Source organism: Cynocephalus volans, chromosome 16 (genome assembly GCF_027409185.1).
Source record: "Cynocephalus volans isolate mCynVol1 chromosome 16, mCynVol1.pri, whole genome shotgun sequence".
NCBI classification, from domain to species: domain Eukaryota; kingdom Metazoa; phylum Chordata; class Mammalia; order Dermoptera; family Cynocephalidae; genus Cynocephalus; species Cynocephalus volans.
The window spans coordinates 18,253,409-18,277,935 of NC_084475.1; the positions used below are offsets into that span (position 1 = coordinate 18,253,409).

The 24,527-nt window shown below is 40.5% G+C and overlaps 1 protein-coding gene across 7 annotated transcripts in view; it reads left to right on the forward strand.

Moving 5' to 3' along the window:
* The window catches only part of TNRC6C (trinucleotide repeat containing adaptor 6C), a 150,043-nt gene that overhangs the window by 57,143 nt on the left and 68,373 nt on the right, over nucleotides 1–24,527 (forward strand). For all 7 annotated transcript variants that reach the window (XM_063081352.1, XM_063081354.1, XM_063081353.1 and 4 more), the window contains one exon: nucleotides 17,389–17,715. In XM_063081352.1, the coding sequence (XP_062937422.1) occupies nucleotides 17,389–17,715 (327 nt within the window). The remainder of the gene's footprint in view (nucleotides 1–17,388; nucleotides 17,716–24,527) is intronic.

The window sequence follows — 24,527 nt, forward strand, 5'->3', positions numbered from 1 at the left end:
TCCTAAACTTGGCTGGTTAGTTAATTAATTTAATACACAGTTAATAAATTCCTATAGACTGAAGAGATAAGTTCCTTATTCTCAGAGAGATATTTTAGTAGGAAGAGCTAAATATACAAGCAAATAGGTATATAAGCAAATGAATGCAATTGAATGTCTAAGTATTGTCATTTATTTATCCCACACCTTCTACCTAAAAGGATTTAAGTTTGGTCATTTTTCCCATCAAATATTTATATCTCTATAAGGAAAGATAACCTGTTTTTAAAAATAAGTGAGGAACCTGGGAAAGGCAAATACTAAGGATGAAATAAATGCATGCTATAGCTGGGCCACTCTTTTGCTTGTGCCTTAAGTTTGCTGTAAAAACAGGGACAAGGAGGGATGCCTCACCCCAGTCATTCCAAACCCACACATTAGGCCATTAAAATTGAGCACTCTTAGTAACCTATTCTACCAAAAAAAAAAAGGAGGTGAAACCAGAGAGCGGGAGCATGGGAAGGTAGCTCGTGGAGTCCTTGTACACCCTCTTAAGGACGTAGTCTAGAAGATAAAATCTTCTAGACTAAAGGGGAGCCACTAGAGAGTTTTGAGTGGGAGAGTGACATCATGAGAATTATGTTTTAGAAAGACCACTGAACAGGTGGGATTGAAGATGAACTAAACAGTTAATGGGGAGAGAGCTGGAGGCAGCAGGTGTAGTTAGGCCAATGCCCAGTTCAGACTCCAGGTGACTAAGTGGTGGGGAGGAGAGGGAAGGGATAGACTTCATTGATAGAGTAGGCAGAACTTATTAGAAACTAACTGAACTAATTATTTGATCCTGGAGATTCTTATTGAGCACCTGCTATTTGCTTGGTACTTATAAATTATAAAGATGACCATGCCCCGTACTGGTGAGGATGTAGAACTGTGAAATAGTATAACCACTTTGGAAAACAGTTATGCAATTCTTTGAAAAATTAAACATACACCTATCATTAGCTCAATTATAACTAATATTTAGCTTGTTCATAGTTGCTATGAAGAGAAAATGTAAAAAAAAAAAAAATAGATGCACTTCCCATTCTCATGGAGCTTAGAGTCTTATGGAGAATGGACATAAATACCAGTCAATCACAGTATTGCTTACTGAGATGGCTGCTAGGAAGGAAAGGAACATGGTTTAATGAGAACATAGAACAAAGGGAACCCAGAGTGATGCTAAGTTGAAATCTGAAAGGTGAACAGAATTTAACTAGGCCAAGGAGAGTAGAGGGAGGTAAGGACTCCTACATAAAGAAGGAACAGCATTTGCGAAAACTGGATGGAGTGTGGCATTTTCCAGGAACTAACCAACCAAACAAAAAGCTGGCATAGCAGGTGAGAGTAGTCTGCAGGGAGGGTGGTGGGAAGTGAGGCTAAAGTGGGAGACGGGGACCAGCTCACCATGCAGGCCATTTTAGAGGGGTCATGTGCTTTCTCCTAGGAGAATAAGAAGGTTTTTCAGAATCTATTTGGAATCTGGCCAATTTTTCTCCTCCCTCACTGGCCTTTTCTTAGTAAATAGTGGAGTCATTTAACTTGGGCTCCCTCTTCTGGCAGGTTGGAGGATTCTGCACTTTTTTGGGAAAAATATCCCAGGATTATTGCCATTTCACAACTTATTAACTTATTAAAGAAAATACAATCCTACAGAAGGCGATATGCATGTCCAGGGAGAACACATTTGAGACATAATTCCAGGTTAAGACTTCAGCATTTCATTAGATTTAGGATTTGCTATTTGTTCTGAGAGCTTATTCAGCTCAGGATGACTTAGCATGAAAAGAGGCGAGGTCAGGAAGAAGTTGAGGGAACTGAAAAGCTGCATACTCACTCAATGGACTTTCTTTACCCTTAATGCTCTGTCCAGTGCGTTGCCTCATTTGGGGAGTATTTTAATTAATGTTACATGTTAAAAAGATGGTAGAAAAGACATTACGGGGCTGGCCCTTTAGCTCAGTTGGTTAGAGTGCAGTCTTATCAGGGTCAAGGGGTTCGGATCCCCATACTCGCCAGGCACACACACATACACAAAAAGCCAGTATGTACTAATGCTGTGTTGGTTACTTAACTTTACCATATACTGTTAACAGCATTTTCTATTTTGATCTTCTAAATCGGCCTGCTGTTTAAAAAGAATTTAGAAATACTTGCTTATAGGATTAAATAGTACATTTTCTTACAGTAGAAGAATCCAAGGGCTGAAATAAAGTAACCTTTTAATGAAATGGTTCTTATTGTTAGTAGTCATTGTTAAAATAATTTTACTTTCTTTTAACATTTATGTTATTTAGACTGATATATTGAGAGTAGCATTTAATTTAATTTAATACCTTTTAGAGAGGCAAGTGTGATACGGTAGAATAGCAAATACCTCTAAACAGCATTTCTCATTAGCAAAAGACACTCAGTTAATGTAGTTTGTAGTTAATGAGTTTGTGCTCATTTTGAGTTGGGCTCCAAATGTTGCCATGGTGATAGATCAGCCAGAAGCCATCGACTGAACAAACAGAAGGCCACCGCTTTGTATTCCCCTAGGACTGCTGATAAACACAGCAGATGGATCCTCGTTACTCAGAGCGGTCATCTACTGGCATCTCATTGTTCTAATGCAACTACTTCTCGCCACAGTGTTTGTTGCTGCATAGGTTGCAGAAGAAATTGTAATAATGAAAATATTCCTTGGAATCTCTGATTATTTTAACATGAGAGAATAGTCTCCTACATCAGTCACGTTTGCAAACAGTAATCATATATATTTGAGTAAATTTAAATTTAAAATGTTAAACTCTGAATCTGAGTATATATTCTGAAATGACTAGGATTAATGCATGATTTTTGAACATGTTTCTTTTTCTTTCATTGTGTGGTGTCTGCTATCAGAAAACTTCTGTGCTTTACCATACAAAAACTTCTGTTTCTTATGTTCCGAGATGCCATCAATCATAGGACATATCATTGATTTAATTATGTCTTATTGATGGAGTTGGAAGATGAATGAGGAAACTATATCAAATTTATACATCAATTGTAAGATGCATCCAGATTTCAGAAGTAAGACCTGTTAAAATGTATGGGTTAAAATGTCTGTCTAGGTTAGCATTTACCTCTAAAAAGTAACTTATAAAATGCACTTCTCTAATCCATTGCATGCGTACTTGTTTATATATTTTAGGCTAATGGTGGTAGCACAGGAGATTCTGATTAAGGATTTATGAAAGTCCTATTAACAGTAAATGCCATTATAGGGAAACTTGTTGCATATCTACGTCATACCATATACTGTGATGTTGTCTAGGTTGATGAAAAATTTAAATGTACTACTTGCCAAAAAAAAAAAAAAATGTGTGCTCTTTATTTGATTTCGGCTGACAGATACAGAAACTGCTATTTTAAACAAAAAATGGTTTCAAATACAAGGAATTGGGTGCTCATAAAATCATTGAAAAGGCTGAAAGGGGGATGTGCCCTAGGCTGGACCTCCAGAAATGACTTCCTAAAGAGTTCTCCAAAGGGCTGCCACCTCGGGATAGAATGGGAGGCCCCTGCTGGCCCTGTTGACCTCCAGAGCATGGCACCACCACTTCAGTCCAGGAAGCGGCACTAAGGTTGTCTCTCATAGCCACAAAGGGAGTGATTGGGAATGGGGCCCCTACACAGAAACTTCCACCGTCTCCAGGACTGTGCTTATATGTTACCCATAGCTGCCACCTCACCTCTGCCTGCCAGATCACACACAAGGCATTTAATTGGGGGATCTGACCCATAGCCTTGGTCCCCCTTGCAGGGAGGCTGAATAATCTGTGCGCCTGACTTCCCTCAGTCCCTGCTTCTGGAAGTGCATGTGGTACTGAGTGGAGGAGACTCTCTGACTACTTGCTTTGTGAGTTTTTTAAATGATGGAATGGCTGTTTATTAACATTTATATAGTGCTTAACACTTTCCAAACAGTTGGAAAATAAGAGGGGAAGTTTAGGGCTCGGCTAAAATCTAATCCTCTGATCCTGAATACAGCTGTCATTATCTTTTGTAAATTACCACGGTAGCTTTAAGAGCCTTCCTTCTTCCCTTCTTTAGTTCATTTTCTATAGTTCCTTTTTTAATGTGACTTTAAAAAAATTATTTCTATGACTTCCCATTGTTTCCAAGAGGAGGAGGATTATTATAATAATATGAACACTTATCATGCACTGTGTGCCACACACTGTTCTTTATACTTATTAACATTTAGTCCTCAAAGAACTTTCACAGGAAGGTATTATTAGCCCCATTTTATCCCCCACTTACCCATATTTTACAGATGGCACAACTGAGGGACAGAGAAGTTAAATAACTTACCCAGAGCCATCAGCTAGTAAGTGGCAGAGCTGAAGTTTAACCCCCAAGTCCATGCTCGTAGCCACTGCACTACCCCTCAAGAGAAGTGAATGGGAATGGTAAACCCCAGACCCCGAAAGGCAATTACCTTTATTGGGGAAGGGTGGAGTATATAGTCAAGGAGGGGAAGACAGGGCTTTTGTGAAATTGGTGACATTTTATTTCTTAAGCTAGAGATTGAGTACATGGAAGTTTGTTGATTATTTGGTCTGTATGCCTTTGTGTACATATTAAGTATTTCCAAAAAATTTTTTTAAAGAAAAGAATGTGTTGGGAGTGTGACTTGAGGAATTAAACAAGAAGGAAACACTTTAGTGCACTAGGCATCCCATGCTCCCCACTCTGAGTCCCCCAGGTGAGGAAGGTAAGGTGGGTCATAGTGGAAAACATCTTCTCCCAAGTCATGCTTCTGCACAATTTGTAGAACTGAACGAGGAGGTGCTATGGCCATGTTGTTTCCCTTCCCAGTGAAGGTGGTGCAGGACAGGAGTGTATGGCTCCAGAGCCTGCACCAGTTCTCAGGAACCTGTACAGGTTTTAGCTGCTTGTTGAGTTTAGACAACCAGAGACAGTTATGGCAGCTTGCTCTCCATGGGTTTGCAGTCATAGGATCCTGTTCCTAGAGTTTCTCCCTGAAACTGGAGGCTTCACACTTTTCCATGAGCTGCAGACAGGATAGGAATACCATGGAGAATCCAAACACCTGCACCCGAGTGCTGTCCCAGCTACTGGCCAAGTGATGGAATCCAGAATCCTTACATGGTCTCTGCCTACCTTTCCACCCTCAGGGCAGATGCTGTATCCATCAGACACTAAGCTCCAGCCCCTTTCAATCTGAAGGCACAAAGCTCTCCCATTTCAGGGCCTCCCCATGCACTGTCCTGGCTAGTAGGAGCTCAGGCTAGTGGTAGTGAGCTGACAGGCACAGCTCACGTGCATGTGCACACATACTTCACCTGGCTAACACCACTACACTTTTCCAGTCTCTGCTTATCACTTTCTCAAGTGGGAGGTACTGAGTCCTCAAGCTAAGTAAGGTTCTTTTGTCCCACTGTTACTTTTATCATGCTTATCAAAATTTGTAATTGTTTATTTGTGGAATCATTTTGAAGATAATGTCTACCTCTTACCATATTATAAATGATAAGGACAGGAACCATATCTGTTTATTTTCCTTAGTATTCCCAGTGCCTTGCACAAAATAGGCACTCATTAAATATTTCCTAAATAAGTAAAGGAGAGGGCAGGTGAGGATACTGACCCATGCTTTTGGGGTGAAGAGAATGATAGGCAGATCAAATGGGAAAACATGAGTTTTTGAACGCTTTTACCTGCCCTGCTCTCCTTTTGTCACTGCACTTCACACCTTCTGGAAAACCATGTATCTCATTTATGCATCATGTTTATTGTTTTGTCTTCTTCCCCTTCTAAGGTGGTGAACAGAAGTTTTTGTTCACTGACACAGCCCCAGCCTAAAACAGTGGCAGGGCTGCAGAAAGCCTCAGTAGTTGTTGAATGAATGACCTTTGATCTCAGTAAACCAGAAATCAAGGTCATAGACTGAGAGGGAGCTGGGGATGTCAGGATTTCCAAGAGTATAGGCAGAGTTTTGTTTTTTAAATTTATTTTTAATTTATTTTATTTATTGAATCAAAATTGATTATACATATTTTGGGGGTTAAACATTGAGATGTGTTGAGCAAATCAATATTACTAGCATATATATTGTTACAAATTGTAATTATTCTTTATGCCCTTTGTCCAATCTCTCCCCTTCCCCCCCTAATTACCCTAGATTTCTTCTCTCCTTCTGAAAGAATAATGATTACTCTGTTAATTTGTGCCTAAATGATCTGTCCAATGCTGAGAGGTGTGATCAGGTCCCCCAATATCATCATAGAGCAGATGCTTCTTCTTTCACTCTGAAATGGGCTTTGTGGAGAGAGCCCATCCTCTTCTTTTCTTTATCTCTGCTGGTGACTCTCCCTGTGTCAATGCACTACAGTGGTTGGTGGACCATCTGCATGGTGGTTGTGGTATCTAGACACTTCTGCGGCAGCCATAGTTATTGTGGTGGCTGTGGTAGGCCACCCACACGGAAATGATGTTTTTGGCATGCTCCTTGGCACTGGTGGTGTGCCTTGTTGTGGGGTGTGTCTTGTCCCCTTCTCCATGCTTCTGGTCCCCAGAGAGGCCCAAGGCACTGGTGCAGTGTGTCTGGTTGTGGGAGGGGGTCCAATCCCCTTCTTCATGCCCTGGGAATCCAGGTGGGCCCCGAGGCACTGGTGCGGTGTGCCTGGATGTGGGAGTGGGGTCTGGTCCCTAGCTCCAAGCCTCTGTTTCCCAGGCAGGCCCCAAGGTGCTGGTGGTGTGCCTGGGCTGGAACTAATTTTTTGTCCTTTGCTTACTTCTAAAATGGGGGAACTTTCTGTGGGAACCAGTACTTGAGCTGTGTGGTTGAGTTAAATTGTGGCTTTGCTGCTGTTTCCCTAGGGAAAGGCTTTTTGTGCAGCTCGGGGTTTAATGGTTGACCTTATAGTTACTTCTGGCTCTCCAGAGACCTGGTGGATCTGTGCTGTGTAGAAACTCTGATCTGGGCCTGAGTTTTTTCATCAAACTGCACCCCATGCAATTTTGCATTCCCAACCAGTCTCCTCTGAGTGGTCCTGCGCTGATTGGGGGGTGGATCAGCTGTCTTTGCTGTGTCTCCGTGTTCTCCAGGTGGGCCTGTCTCCCCCACTGCCCACGCTCCAAACACTTCCCATGGGACGGGCCCTGTGCTGGTCCCTTGTGATGACTCACCAGCCTCTGAATGGCTCTCTTTTTTCTAGTTGTAAATTGGTTGATTTGTGGGAGTAAGTGATGCTGGGACCCGTCAATTCCTCCATCTTGACCAGAACTCCAGTAGGCAGAGTTTTAAACAGTTACAGCAGGGGAATTTTGGTAGTCCACATTAGGGTAATAAGGTGAAGCAGTGGGGCTTATAATAGCATAAGTAGGTAGTAGATCTTATCATTGCTTCTGAGACTGTGTGGCAGTACCAGGCAGTGTGGAAACTGGACCAGAGATTTGGAGGATACAGAAGTATGGACAGCGTAGTGAAAGGATGGAAGGTCGGGGGCCTCAGGTGTCGTAGGAGCAATATTGAAGTACCTAACCATGGGGCTCAGGCGATGTAAAAGGGCTGGGGAAGCAGAAGAGAGGAGGGGCTGCAAGGATAGAAAAAAAGTTGCAGAGACTGAGACATGGCAGTGTCCTTCTCTCTTGGTCTCTTAGAGGTGACAAGACCTAGTGTAAAGATTTGAAAAGGAATTCCTTCTAAAGTTCTCTGTAGCCTTGAAGGGACAGTCTGAACTTAGTGTCCATACTGTAGCCTGTTTTAGAAAAGCAGTAGTAGGAACTTATTAAGTATTTGGCCCTATTATGATAACGCTACCTAAAAATTTTAGCTGAAAGCAGCAAATTATTTCTTGGAAAGCAAATTGTTTTAAAAGACTGTTGCTTTTATACAAAGATTTAATAACTACCTTTTCACCAGCAGATGTCACCCTCATTTGAAAAAAGGGTAAAATCTTAGGCAGAGTAACACATTTCCAGCTTGCTGAAAGTTTTTTTTAGTTACCTATGTAGTTACTAAATGGTGACTATTTTAATTTTTTCTAACTAAAACAGGTGATTTGTTGATGATTCATAAACAAATCAAGCTAGAATTCCCATTACCTTACTCTTTTGTTGCAGGAAAACATTAATATGTAGAAGGGTAGATTTCTGTGTGAGCCTTTGTCATGAGGTGTGGCCTTAGATACCGGTCTGTTTGAAGAAGAAGATGTCAAGATTGCTTTGATACCCTATTTCCTTGGGTGGTAACAGATTCATAAATTTATATTTGAAAAGCATATATGGCTAGTCAAAAATTGTCCATTCGATTTTTCTGTTTTATAACAATAGATTCAAATTTTGAGATCCTCCACTTATCATTTGAGATTCTTAGACGGCTGCTAGTTTCAAAGATCTGAAAAGTGCTAGCCTAAACCAGAGAAGGTTTATTACTATATCAAATAAAAGAGACCCAGAGTGACAGTTTGACTGGGTAAAAATTGTTGGTGACTTCTGTCTCATTACTTTGCCAAGCAGGGTTTCTCTTCCCTTTCCTTAGATTGCAGGATGACCTCCAGACCACCAGCCATAGCATTAGCGTTTCAGGCAGCTGGAAACATTACTGTGAGAATTAGTATGTGAGTAATACTAACTTGTGGCTAGAGGGCCAGCAGAGCAAAAAGGAGTCTGAGGGATACAAGAAGGGGACAGGCAGTTCATCCAGACAAGTCCAATGTAAAGTGATTCTGTTTTACTTGTAGCTCAATGCTATGATATTTTTAAAGCTCCTGGGTTTCTAAGGGAGTAATCTAAACTAATATTCTTTTTTTTTTCTTGATTAATAACATTGTCTTGCTTTTTTATTTAGTAACCATAAAGACGGTGATCCTCACAATTGCAGAGGAGACATGGAACAGATTATTTAATTACTTATTTGTTTATTAAAATAAAACAACACTCACACAAGACTTTGGGATACATTACTGGGTTTTTTCCCCTAGAAGATTTATATGTCTGATAGTCTAGTAATATCATAAGTAGTCTCTATTCTCTACACCAGTAGCTGGCAAACTTTTCCTGTAAAGGGCCAGATAGTAACTAATTTAGACTTTGCAGACCACATATGGTCTTTCTCATATATTCTTATTTGTTATTTTTCCCTCACCCTTTAAAAATGCAAGAAGCATTCTTACTTCACCTTCTAGCCCCCGCCCTACTCAGCAAATTATTTAAGTGGAAAAGGGAAGACTGGTTTAGAATACTTAACTCTTGAAATAATACAAGATTGACTACATGTAATGCATTAGGCAGATAGCACAAAGTTGACTATACATATTGAAATATCTTAGAATTTGGTGGTTACAATTGAAAAAAGTGACTAACGTTCATTTATTGTTTGCTTATGTCTTCATTTCTGTAGCATGAACTCCTTTTCCTCCGCAGATTTTGAAGAAAAACAGCCCTGATTTTGCGCTTTGATCTTTCTAAGAAGTTAACAGCAGTGTAGAGGAGGAGTGCTGGGCTGGTTGTCAGAGACATGGATTCTAGTCTCCATGGCAGTTGTGTTATCTCAACTAGATCACATCTGCTGTCTGGGTCTGTGCAGATGGGGTTGGGACTGAATGATTTCTGAGGTTCTTGGCAGCTTGAATTCTTTTCTTCTGAATCCTTTCTTCATTGATTTCCTTCAGGTTTTGAGTTCTGGTAGGTTTGTTCATTTCCAGTTTTTTTAAAGGGAAGATGACAGGTGGAAGCACCTTGACTTTGGTGGTAGCTGGCCTTCCAATGTCAGTTATTTATAAAAGAGAAACTGGGTTCTTCCTCACAAGAGTAGGGTGAAACTTCCTGTAGCTTGCTAATAGTTCTCTTTATTTCTTCCTTCCTTCTCTTTCTCCTCCTTTTCTGCTGCTGCTGCTTTTGAATTTTGTAGTGAAAGAACCAATACTTCTACCACCCTAAAGAGGAATTGTTGAGTATAGAATAAAGCCTTTGAGCCAGATATATTAAAATGTGTAAGATGAATTGATGTGCTAATGACAGATTTTTAAATAAATTTAGTGGTTTTAAGCTTTCTAGATGTATGTACATATACTATGCTCTCAATTTTATTTGCAGAGTTCTAAAAGTTTCTATTGTGAAAGAGATGGCAAGCTTGCTTCTCTGTTGTGTGTGTGTGTTTGTTTTAATAGAATGTATTTTCTAGAGCAGTTTTAGGTTTACAGAAAGATTCACCAGAAAGTACAAAGAATTCCCATGTATTTCCTCTTCTCCCCAATCCCAGTGTCCCGTATTAACATCCTGCATTAGTGTGATAAATTCATTACAACTGTTGAACCAATTATTGATACATTATTGTTAACTAAACTCTGTAGTTTACATTAGGGTTCACTCTTTGTGTTGTACATTCTATGGGTTTTGACAAATGCATACTGTCAAGTATCCACCATTACAGTATCATACAGAATAGTTTCACTGCCTTAAAAATCCCCCGTGCTCCACCTATTTGTCCCCCACTCCTCTGCAACCACTGATCTTTTTACAACATCTCCATAGTTTCGCCTTTTCTGTAATGTCACATAGTTGGAGTCATACAGTATATAACCTTTTCAGATTAGCTTCTTTGACTTAGTAATATGCGTTTAAGGTTTTTCCGTGTCTTTTCATGGCTTGATAGCTTCTTTCTTTTTATCACTGAATAACATTCCCTTATATGGATGCACCACAGTTTATCCATTCACCTATCAAAGGACATCTTGATTGCTTCCTATTTTTGGCTGCTATAAACATTTGTGTGCGGGTTTTTGTGTGAACATTGGGTAATTCTAGTAGCTTCTTTGTTGTTATAATTAGCTGAAGATCATTATCAGGAAAATATATATATTCTAAAGCTCATATATACATTCAAGAATCTACTTATAATAAATAGGTTTTGCATCTTTCTTTTAAAAAAGATATAATGGATGTTCATCCCATATAAAGATAAAGACCCTTAAAATCAAGAGTAATGATAAAAAACATTCCATGTCTGTACCAAGGCCAGAGAAATAGGAAGAGAAAGTCAGTGAAGTGTGAAATGATAGCCGTCACAAAATTATAACTGTGTGTCACATTCTCTGTGCTTCCCTTAAGTCATAAGCATTCAGGACTGGAAGGAATGTAGAGTGCCAACTAGTCATTTCCAGATGAGGAGACTGAGGTCTAGGGATATGAAAATTACTTGACCAAGATTATATATATTATTAGTGGTAGCTGGTCTAAAATCCAAGGTTTGTTTGTTTGTTTGTTTGTTTGTTTATTTATTTTAAATTTTATTTTGTCGATATACATTGTGGCTGATTATTGTTGCCCATCACCAAAACCTCGCTCCCTCCTCCCTCCCCCCTCCCCCCACTGATGTCCCCTCTGTTTGCTTGTCGTGTCAACTTCAAGTAATTGTGGTTGTTATATCTTCTTTCCCCCCGTTTTTTTTTTTTTTTTTTTTGTGTGTGTGTGTGTGTGTGTGTGAATTTATATATTAATTTTTAGCTCCCACCAATAAGTGAGAACATGTGGTATTTCTCTTTCTGTGCCTGACTTGTTTCACTTAATATAATTCTCTCAAGGTCCATCCATGTTGTTGCAAATGGCAGTATTTCATTTGTTTTTATAGCTGAGTAGTATTCCATTGTGTAGATGTACCACATTTTCTGTATCCACTCATCTGATGATGGACATTTGGGCTGGTTCCAACTCTTGGCTATTGTAAAGAGTGCTGCGATAAACATTGGGGAACAGGTATACCTTCGACTTGATGATTTCCATTCCTCTGGGTATATTCCCAACAGTGGGATAGCTGGGTCATATGGTAGATCTATCTGTAATTGTTTGAGGAACCTCCATACCATTTTCCATAGAGGCTGCACCATTTTGCAGTCCCACCAACAATGTATGAGAGTTCCTTTTTCTCCGCAACCTCGCCAGCATTTATCGTTCAGAGTCTTTTGGTAAAATCCAAGGTTTTAAATTCCCAGTCTAGTATTTTTTTCTTTACATCAACTAATTTCTTTATATTATGTTGCTGTTTCTGTGTTTAAAACTTCAGAATTTGTATCTGAGAAAAACAATCATTCCTTTAACATTTATTGAGCATTCACTATGTGTCAGGCAGTATGCTGACATAACTTACACCCTACAAGGGAAGACAGACATTTTAAGAAGCAATACACACAACAGTGATATGGTGAGTAACAGGTACTGTGGATGTTGACAGTCCAAAGCATCCACACTGGCCAAGGGGAGTAAGGGAAGGTTCTGAGAGGAAGCGACATTTAGTCAGGTATTTAAAATATGACTAGGAATTATAGCACTTTATTGACTCTAAGATATTTTCAATTGTGTTATGCATTATTTTATGTAGCACTACAAAAGAAAAAACCAATGCCAGTTAAACTGATACACGCATCAATTATAAGATGCATCCCAATTACTGAAATGTTAAAATGTTCAGAAATGTTTCCCAGGATTTATGAAATTTGGTGGTTAGATGAAAGTGGGGAGAGCAACAGCCTACAGCATAGTGAAGCTAGAGGGTAAGTCTTGGAAACTGCACATTAGGGACATCTAATTGCTCAGGACCATATGGACCATGAGGACCATGAGGGCCTTAGGAAGCCTCAGAGGGTTTTATACTGGAGAGGAGATCTGCATTTTGGAAGGATCACACTGGCTGCAGTACAGGTGATGGATTAGAAACAGAGATGCTCTTATAGTACTCCAGGTGAGAGAGAACGGTGCCTGGGTTCTGGTAGTGACAGTGGGAATGGAAATAGATGGATGAGGGATATATTGAGGTATATTTAGGGGGGCGGGACATTTAGGAGCTAGAAATGGCAAGATTTGTGGTTGATTAGATAGATGATGTAAGTTGGGGGGAAATAAAGGGATGAATTAAGGATGAAACCCAGGTTTCTGGCTAAGAGCTCTCTGGGAGAGATTGAAAGATTCAGAAGGGGGAAATGAGAATGTTGGTAAGTATTTAGGACATGCTGATTTTGAGGTGCCTCTAAGACATCCAAATGTAGATATCCAGTAGCTATCTGGGGCTCAGATCATGATCATAGAGTTGATAAATGAATCCATAGGAGATGGCCTGGGTGAGTGTGTCAAGTGTAGAGGAGTGTCTACAACACAGACTTAAAGGACAGAAGAGGAAGCCTGCCAAGGGGAGCAGGAAAGAGTGGCGTAGAGGGCTAGGAAGAGTGTGTCTCAGGAAGGCAAGAGTGGCCATTGCTGATTTTTGGGTCAAGATGGCAGAATAGATGGTTCCCCAGCATCACTCTCTCCCACAAATCAACCAGCTTACAACTATAAAAAAGCAGTACCAGCCAAGCTGGGGCCACTAGTGCTCAGGGGAAGAGGAGGGGAGACCTATGGAGTTCATGAAGGTGGGAGAAACCATGATGAGAGAAAGAAAAAACTGCTTAGATCATTTCTGGGTGCTTCCGCTCTAAGGCTGGAGCTGCTGAGCGCATGGAGTAGGAGCTGGCTGAAGCCATAGCTGTGCCCTTCAGATGGAGTTGCTTGGAGGCAGCAGGAGAAAAGAGGGCTGTGGTAGCCCCCAGGACAGCAAGACCATTAATATGGTTCCTGTGGGCCCACACAGGAGGGAGGAGCCAGAACAACTGAAAGAAAGAGCCATTCAGAGGCTGGTGAGTCATTGCAAGGGACCAGCGCATGGCCCATCCCATGGGAAGTGTTTAGAGCATAGATGGTAGGGAGAGGGGCCCACTGGGAGAACACTGGGGCACAGCAAGGGCAGCTTATCCACCCCCACAATCAGCGCAGGACCACTCAGAGGAGACTGGTCAGGAATATAGAATTGCATGGGGTGCAGTTTGATGAAAAGACTCAGGCCCAGATCAGAGTTTCTACACAACCCAGTTGCACCGGGTCTCTGGAGAGTTGGAAGTACCTATAAGGTCAGCCATTAAACTCTGAGCTGCACAAAAAAACCTTCCCTAGGGAAGCAGCAGCAAAGCAGCAGTTTAGCTCAACCACACAGCTCAAGTACTGGTTCCCACATTAAGTTCCCCCATTTTAGAAGTAAGTGAAGGACAAAAAATTAGTTTCAGCCCAGGCACAGCACCAGTGCCTCAAGGCCCTCCAGGGGACCCAAGGTATGGAGCTGGGGACCAGAACCCCACCCACAACCAGGCACACCACCAGCACCTCAGGGCCCACCTGGGGACCCGAAGCATAGATCTGGGGACCAGACCCTTGGCCCACGAACAGGCACACCGCCAGCACCTCGGTGACCTGAGGCATGGAGCCCAGGGACCAGACCCCGCCCAACTAGGCAATCCGCCAGCACCAAGGAGCATGCCAAAAACATCACCTCCATGTGGATGGCCCACCACAGCCACCAGAATAACCATGGCTGCCGTGAAAGTGGCTAGATGTCACAACCACCACGCAGATGGTCCACCAGCCGCTGGAGTGCATTGACAGAAGGAGAGTCACCAGCAGAGATAAAGAAAAGAAGAGGATGTCTCTCTTCACAAAGCCCATGCATCTGCTTTATGATAATATTAGGGGATCTGAACACACCTCTCAGCATTGGACAGATCATCTAGGCAACAAATCAACAGATTGACCCTTACTCTTTCAGAAGGAGAAGAAATCTAGGGTAATTAGAGGGGGGAGAGGGGAGGGAGATAAGGATGGGGAGAGATTGGACAAGAGGCATCAAGAATAAGTACAATTTGTAAGAATTTATATACTTGTAATATTGATTTGATCAACATATGTCAACATTGAACCCCACAAAATATGTGTAATCAATTATGAGTAAATAAAAAATAGATAAATAAATAAAATGAAATACCAAAAAAAAAAAAAAATAGAGTGGCCATTGGTGATAAAGACAACTCAAGGGGTTTTTAGATCTAAAGACTGAGAAGTCAAAAGGTAAGACCAGAATGTGTGACTGGAGTTTAGCATCCAGGGAGTAATTACCGTCTGGGATGTAGTTTTGTGGAGAGGAAATTGGCAGCAGGGGCGAGTGGCAGGTGAGGGGGCAAGAAGAGACAGCACAGACGGACAGACACTGCGGGGAGTTCCACAGTAGGGGCTGGAGGGGATGGGAGTCAAGGAGAGTGGTGACTGTTCATACAGTGAGGGTTTAGGGATTTGAGCATGCTTAAATACTGATGAGAAGGAGCCAGAGAGTGACCACACAGTCGCTGGACCAGCTAGAGGTCATGTGCGTTCTTCCTCCATCCTCCACACAACACAAGCACAATCAATCGAGTCTCTTCTCTTACATACGAGGGGTCTTTAGATAGTTCATGGAAAGATTTATATTGTCTTTTAATTCCATTCTGCCACACATATTTTGAAGTACCCTTGTACTTAATGATGCACATTATACTTGTATTAAAGTCCTGACTAGAAAAAAACATAAATATTTATGAAGCAATCTAAGACCCAATCTTATGCTTTGGGCCTGCATGTCTACTCTGGAGAGAGTCATGGGTCGAAGGCCCAGGGCACACAAAGTCCCTAAGATGAGATCCAGAGCCTGGGAGGGTGCCATCTTGCATTGCCTGACTGACACCATTGATGATGAGCCTCGCTGGTGCTGCGTGCATGACTAAGAAAGGAAAAACCGCCGTCAGTGGACTGACATCATCGATTGTAAGATGCATCCCAATGTAAGTGATGTTGACATATGAAGAAAGGTGAATCTCAGAATCGATGGAATACAGTGTTAGCCTTAGATAGAAGTGATAGACGCGTGGGACAAAGAACAGTGTGATAGTCACGTATTCGTAGTGGCAGAAACTTGAGGAAGTTTTTGCCTGATGGCTTTTATTTCTTCTGCAGAATAAGATCAAGTTCATCTGGGGATGAGTAGAAGCAAGGGTAGGGAGGTAAAGGTGTTAGAGTCTCAAGAGTGGAGGGTCTTTGACTAAATCACTGACAGCAGTGGAACAAGGCAGACCCAGGAACTTGTAGGATTGACTGGAAGCACTGAGGACATAGCGAGGTTAGGGACCACCCATTCCTAGTGGCACCAAACTGCGTGGTTGAGTGATTTTTCTTCAGAGATACTTAGCAATCTGAGTCAGGGTATGGAGAGAATGGGCATTGTTTTCATCCATGATTGAGGATTTGCCAGGCAGGGTGACAGAAAGACCGGGAAAGGTCTTGAGGATGCTGACAGCATGGACAGTATATGGCTACATGACAGATGGTGGGAGTACATGTTGAGAGACAAAAACTGCAGGCAGACTGCAGCTGATACTATAAAGGAAAACAACATCTCAGGGACCCCCCCCCCCCCAGTTTTGACTTAATAATATTTTTTATAATGCTATTTATACATAAAATATATACATAGAACTAGGCATACACTCATTTTGTATGTAGCTTTTACTCAACTATAAAACCAAAGATGTCTACGAATTAAGTAGAAAGAAACCAAAAAAAAATTTCAGTAACAAGATAAATGTAATGTCTTGAGTAATGATGTTTAACAATCAAGATGGAGATGAGACCGACTGTTGAGGCTCAGACTGTCTTGCACCTGACTATTGGCATGCAGGGATAATACTCCAATTGCCTTTTGCATTTGGTATGATTATTAGTATAGCCATTGTCAGGGTTATCACCCAGTTCTCCTGCTGCTTTATTCTGTTTAAATTATGATGAAACCTTTGTTTATGCAACTTACTGTAATTCCACTTTTGATCTTCACTTAATGCAAATCCATTATCTGCAGAGTAGGCCAACCTGCATTCTCTTCCAGTAAATTGGTGGCAGAGTGTAGCAGTGCTATAGACACCGTCACCACAAATGCTGACACTGAAACTTGACAATATTCAGCTTTAATTATTCCAATAACCCAGAATACAACATATACATTTTATACATTATCATTAGAATTAAAAGAAATATGTGAGGGTATTTGAAAAAGTTTGTGGGAAAAATAGAATTAAAAGATAATACAACTCTTTGCATGAACTTTTTGAAGACCCCTCATATATATAAATTCATGGACTCTGAAGATCCCTCAATTTTTATAAACACTGAACAGAAGCAGTTGTTCTCACAGGGTGGTCCAGGGACCAGCCGCATCAGTGTCACCTTGGAACTTCTATTAGAAATGCAGACTTTATCACCTTCAATTCACAGATGAAGAGACTAAGGCCCAGGAGTGACTGGATCAAGATCTCAAGATCTCATGTCATTTGCAGGAGAAGTAGAACTCTAGCCATTAGTCCATTTCTGTTTCCAAAGCATTACATTGTCATTCTTTTCTCAGTTTTTTGTTTTGTTTTCCTTGGTTTGGATTAGGCTTTAGGGAGATGTTACTAAGGTTTTGGGTTCTTTTCCTTTTGTTCCTTTTAGTGCCAGAACCTACTAAGACCTGTTCAAGCCAGCCCCAACCTGCCGGTACCGGTACCAGTACTTCCACCAGCACTATCTCCAACAGCAGCAATGGCAAGCGTGCATCTGCCAGCGGCCAGCAGCCGGCTGTGTCCCGTTACCTGCCTCGCGAGGTGCCTCCACGCTTCCGCCAGCAAGAACAGAAGCAGCTATTGAAAAGAGGTCAGCCATTGCCTACCGGGACACCGACCAGTGGGAGCCCAAGCCAGGGAGCTGGGCTTGCAGGGGGAAGCCCTCCTCCGCTCCCTGGAGCCGGCACGCAGCATCATCCGAGTAAGCTCCAAACAGGTAAAATAGAATGAGGTAGTCTTTTTATCTGAAAACTGGTGTGTTATTTTTAGCTTTGCTGCTAAGTAATGAAAATAGACATATTTTGGTCCATATACATTTCCCTATTTATTTACATTATTTCTTATATATTTGCAGATGGCATTAGTTACTTTAGCTCAGTTTTAAGTTTGTTTCTTGCCAGAAACTAAATGTCTGTACATCGTTAGGTTCGTGTGAACCTGTCAAGGCAGATGCTTTAGAACCCTGCAGTGAAAACTGTTCAATAAAAGCTTTTTCTCTCAATTTACTAGTCTATCTCATGAGTGCACACACATTCCTAGCAGGGAGGGTAATAGAGCCCCACAGTGGGTGTTTTTAACTGTGACCTGTCACACACTTTGAGCCAAATGGATCTGATACCTCCTCATCCCACGCCCTTGTAGAGTCCATGCGTGCAATTAGATGTTAGCTTTCTCTTGGCTCCCAAGAAAAATCATCACTTCATTTGCTTTCCAGGGGCCAAAATGTAGACATCTTTTATCTCATCTCCTGTCATCTCCTTTTCTAGTCTCCTTGACCTTACGGATTTATACATTTAAAAAATTTCCATACTATCATTTTAGGGAATTTTTGGAAGAGAGCAAACTATTTGTGTTCAACTGCCATGATTCTCTTATTTCTTAGATTTTCCTGTTTCAAGTAATTAGTGTTTGGTGCTGGTTCTGGAATGGAAACTACATTTGCTGATGGTTGTAAAATTCAGGTGTGTAATTAGATAAGCAAGAAGACATCTTTCAATTGGAGTTTAAAAGAAACATGTCACAGGCCATTAATATTTGTTTTTTCTCTGTGTGCTGCTATTTACTATGGGGAGTAATTTCACCATAACCTAAAAGATTTATAGTAATGTTTTTCAAAGTCATATTTGGAACTAATTTTGTTAGACAATTTTGCCACGTCTCTTCAAGTGGTCTTGACTTTCATCTACTAACCACCTGGTAGAGGGGATGTAGGTCAATGATTGTCACCAAAAAGCAAGGCAGAAAAGAAAATATATTCATTGACCAAGAATACTGGTATAGTCCCATCTGTTTAGTTCCAGCAGTTTATAATCAAATATACTAGTTACTTTCTACACGGAATGTGGTCTTCAAGAAAATCTTAACAGTTTCTATAGTCAGACTTAAATAGCTCAGTGTATTAATTTAAGATGTTTATTTTGAAAAACTGAACAAGAAACATAACAGCCCTGCCTTTTTGGGGTGTATCCCATTGTGATACTATTAGTTGACAGTATTTAATCATTGTTCTCATGGAATACTATTGGTGCAGGAAGTTACTGGTATCTTCTTAGGTAAGTAGAAAATAAGGAATTAATTCAGTAAAATTTTTGTATGAAAATAATGTTCTTTAATAAAATGTTTGTCTGTGTAAATGTAATAACCTTCTCTGAGGATATATTCCTAGTTCGTGGTGCTTTTGAAATATGTATATTGAAGAATGTAAATCATCATCTTATGGATAAAAACATCTCAGAAAATTGACTTAATCTATATAAAATGAGAATAAAATAAGAAATTATTGATTCTTGGTTCCCAAACAAAAGTCTTCATTTACACCAGTTTCATCTCTTCCCCAACAGTCTCTGGTATCATAGCTAGATGACTCTTCCTAACTCATTACCTTGCATTGATTCAGAGGTCCCCTCAGAAACCTGCCCTGGTCACCTAGTTTCTGATACACAAACTCTCAGTTTTTCTTCCCAGTTGTCAAGGTGCTTCACAGCCTTGTCTAGCCAACATTTTTCCCTTCTATTTTCCATGATCTGCTTTCTGTTCTATTTGGGACTGTTTCCTACTGTCTCACAAAGATGCCGTGCTCAGTGTTGAGTACACACACATGGCACATGCTTTCCCAGTACATGAACATGCTTGATTGCCCTTCCCTCTCTTTCCTCCAGTTCCTTGTTGTCACCCGCCATGAAGCTTCCCTTAAATATCTCCATCTTCATGTCTCCTCTTGGAGCTGTGATATACCCAGTCTGCAATATACCACTTCATATCTGCTGTATATCATCTGCGATTATCACTGATTAATTCACAAGAGTCTTGCTGCACACTAAATTGAAAATATCCTGTAAAGGAAGTCTGAACTTTTTATTGTATGACTAGTTTAGCAGAGTGGAAAAACTCTGAACTGTTGTTAAAGACATGGAAGCTAGTAATGGTTAGGCCACCAACTAGTACAGGTTGAGCATCCCTAATCTGAAAGTCCAAAATCCAAAATGTTCTACAATCTGAAGCGTTTTGAGTGCTGACATGATGCTCAAAGGAAATGTTCATTGGAGCATTTTGGATTATGGATTTTCAGATTAGGGATGCTCTACTGGTTAAGCTTCTTTAACTGTTCCAAAATTTTTAAAAAATCTGAAATCTGAAACACTTCTGTCCCAAGCATGTTGTATAAGGGATAGTCAACCTGTATTTTGAAATTTCAGTTATACTTCCTAAAGCCAACATATTCTGTAAACTTTTTTTTCATAGTAAAAGTTATATAATGAATTTATATCCAGGTAACATTCTATTAGTGTATTCCAGAAGAGTAACCAGTTTCTTTTTCTCTCTCTCTTTTTTTTTATTGAATCATAATTGATTATACATGTTTTTGAGGTTCAGTGTTAACATATGTTGATCAACTCAATATTATTAGCATATATATTATTACAAATTGTACTTATTGTTCATGCGCCTTGTCCAATCTCTCCCTATTCCCCTCTCCCTCCCTCCCTCCTCCCACCTCTGATAACCCTAGATTTCTTCTCTCCTTCAGAAAGAATAACAACAGCTTGGTTGTGGGAGGAGGGGTTGGTCTCTGGCTCCATGCCTCAGGACACCAGGCGGCCCCCATGGTAGTGGCAATGTGCCTGTAACTGGTGTAGAAATGGAAAAGTTTTCAAAAAGTTGAGGGCCGGCCTGTGGCTCACTTGGAAAAGCGTAGTGCTGACAACACCAGGTTAAGGGTTAAGATCCCCTTACCGGTCATCTTTTTAAAAAAAATAAAGTAAAAAAAATAAGAGTTGAAAATTGAATTCATAGGGGTTTTTTAGCCTTATAAGTATAGATAAAATTTAAATACTGTGATAGTACAAGACAACTGGTGGAATTATGAGAGCAACCTAGCCTGATAACTATTTATTTAATTATTATGTACCACATGAGTCTTATTAGGATGTAAGTCAGTAGATCAGTCTGGCTCTTAATAAAGTTTTGTTATGATTCCCCTTGTGATTTATATTAATCTGCCAAGCTTGTTCATGTAGAAAAATTGCCAGGTTTTACCATTTCTAAGACAAACCAGTAGAAAAATTGCCAAGTTTTACCATTTCTCAGACCAGTGCTCTAGCTTAATACTTTTCCACTATCTTTTTCCTTTTCTTACTACATCAGAAAGTTTAGGAAGCAGTGCCACACTGAGCTTGCACACCTCCAAGAAAGGGGAGAGAAGATGCTAACTTTTTAGAACTTTAGTTTCATCAAATATGTCTTCATTAATTCATTTGTTGAATGCCTACTGAATATCAGATGCTCTGTATTAAAGATACACAATTCATAAGTAATGTGTGTTAGAATGACTAATAAGTAAATAAGCAGTTTACAGGTATTGTGACAGAGCTAAGCGTAGTTGTGCCACATACACACGTGGAAAGAGCAACTAACCCAGAACGTGGATCGGGAACTGCCAAGGAAGGCTTTCTGGTAGAGGTGACATGAACTGAGTTTTGGATCAGCTGTGCAAAGCAGGTGAAAGGGCACTATAGACAGAGCAACTTGCATGCGCAAAGGCGTAGGCCTAAACCTGTAAGTCCTCTTTGTGTAACTGCAGGTGGTTCAGTGTGGCTAGAGTGCAAATGTGAAGGGGCAGCAGGAGAATATAAGGCTAGAAAAGTTGGCTATTAGCATTACTAAGTAGTAGTAATAATCTAGCACAAAAGCATAGTGGCAGCCGAGTCAAATTAAATTCAAATTTAAAACTGTTCTAACAGGGTGCTTTTGAGACTCAACAGGCTAATTCTAAAGTTCACGTAGAAGAACAAATGTGTATGGATAGAATAGCCAATAAAATTTTGAAAAAGAATAGTGAGCTATCAAATGGAGCTATGATCCTCTAGTAATTTTAACAGCCTGTTACTGGTGCAGAAATAAATAGATTGATGAAATGTGATGGAGAGACCGGGAGAAAAACCACATATATGGAGATTTAGTTATCATGAACATGGCATTGCAAATCGCTGAGAAAGTGGTGATTCAAATCAGTATTGAGTCCTAGAAAGCCATATACAAAACAAATCTGAGAACTGCTGGAAGACGACATAGGAAAGTATTTTCTAAATCTTGGGATGAAATTTTCTCTTAACCATGAGCCATGAAAAGAAAGGCTGGCAATTTGAGTGTATAAAAATTTAAAACTTGTATAAGACCATAAATAAAACCTGAGAGGAAATGTTTACAATGTATATAGCAAAGGGTAAGTATCTCAAAAATACTAAGTGTTCCTACAAATCAATAAGGAGGAAAAAAAACAGTCCAATAGAAAAATGGGTGACATGTGAACTGGCAGATCATAGAACTACCACAAATAGTTCCTAAACATCTGAAAGTATTACTTGTTGTCAGAGAAAAAGTTAATGAAAATAGCAGTGAGACACCACTTTTCACTTATCAAGTTGTCAAAACTTTAAAATCTTTAATATCCCTCTATTATAATAACAGTACTATTGATTGTTTACCATTTGCTAGATCAAACTGCTTTACACATACTAACTTATTATTTAATCTTCTCAAGATCCCAGAACCACCACAGGCAACTGAGGAGGGTGTGGGAAAGGGCACCTTGATTGACTGTTGGTCAGAATGTAAATAGGCACGACCTCTGTGGAGGGCAGTTTAGCAGGATTTATAAAAATTATTGTATTAGTCCGTTTTGTGTTGCTATAACAGAAATACCTGAGACTGGGTAATTTATAAAGAACAGAGGTTTATTTGGCTTACAATTCTGGGACAGCTGCGTCTGGCATGGGCCTCAAGCTGCTTCTAGTCGTGGCATAAAGTGGCAGGCAGCTGGTGGTATAAGCAGATCACATGGCGAGAGGAAGCAAGAGAGAGAGAGAGACAGAGAGAGAGAGAAGGTGCCAGGGTCTTTTAAACAACCAGCTCTCACAGGAACTAATAGAGTGAGAACTCACTCATTACTCCCCCCACCCCCGGGAGAGCATTAATCCATTCATGAGGGATCTGTCCCTGTGACTCAATCAGTTTCCAACACTGCCACGTTGGGGATCAAATTTCCACATGAGTTTTGGAGGGAACAACACATCCAAACTCTATCAATTATAGATGGTCATGTTTCTTGACCCAGCTCTTCCAGGTATAGGAGTGCATCCTACAGACACCTAAGAGCACAGCTCTTTATTGCCAACTGAATGCTCAGTAGTTATTTTCTGCCCTATGGCATGAACTAGTGACAGGTGAGTTGAAATGTGTTGATAGGCAGTAAGGACAGAAATGATGTTGACTATCGTCACCTCTCTGGAACAATTAAAAGTGTATATAGCATTAGTCTCCCAGCAACCAGCATCTTGCTTTATCACGTGATGATAAAGAACAACCTGTGTTAGAGGACCAACTCTTGCTAGGCTGCAGGTCCCCAGAAAACAGCAATTTAGACTCTTTCTCCCATTTCCTACCAGATGTCAGGTTTAGTCATCCGCCTTTGTGTTGGCTTAGTGTCATGTCCATGCCATCACCACACTAGCCCTCGGAGTTGTGGAGAGGCTTCATTGGTTTTGTAGCATTATTGAAGTAAAATCCCATTTTCTAAGATAACCAAGACTTCTAATACAAAAATAAGCCCTGGATACTTTTAAAATTCAATAATGCTGATGTTGAAGTGAAGCTTAAGTTTCAGGCAAAAACAGACTTTTTGTAATGGGCTCCTATATTAGTAAGGTTTCTCCAGAGAGACAGAACCAATAGGAGATGTATACAAATATGTAAGAGGGGGTTTATTAGGGGAATTGGCTCACGGCGATTGTGAAAGCTGAGTCGTTCCACCATAGGGCATCTGCAAACTGGATGCCAGGAGCATGGCTCAGTCCGAGTCCGAAGGCCTGAACCAGGGAAGCCGATGGAGCTGTTGTATAAGTCCTGGAACCCCAAAGCTGAGTCTTTGGTTCTCATGTCCATAGGCAGAGTGTATTCCGACCGCAGCAGATTTGCCTTTTTTCTCCATTTTTGTTCTTTCCGGATCCCCAGTGGATTGGATGGTTCCTGCCCACACTGAGAATGATTTTTTCCACCCAGTCTACTCAGGCTCACATGCTAATCTCTTCTGGAAGCACCATCATGGACATACCTAAAAAGATAGCTTTACCAGGTTTCTCAGTATTCATTAATCTAATCAAGTTGACACCTAGAATTAGCCTTCACAAGTCCACCCCTTGTCAACTTGGTGTCCATACTTTTCTCCATAAAGCATACTTAATCTTCAAATGGGACAATGACATAATAGTTCCGCCTGATGATGCAACTATCCTGCGTACAATCCAAAATGTGCTAATCCTTTTCCCAGAAGAGGAGGTAAAGTCCTCAAACAGTGTTTACTCTTCCCCTGATATCCCATGACTTAAATGCAAATACTATGATGTAACGTTAATAACATTTACATCCTGATATAAAGCCAGGGAGTCTTATGGTACATGATAAAGAATACGAGGAATAAAACCAAAGATAATTGCTTAACATATGTACTGTGTGTGTGTGTATGTGTATACA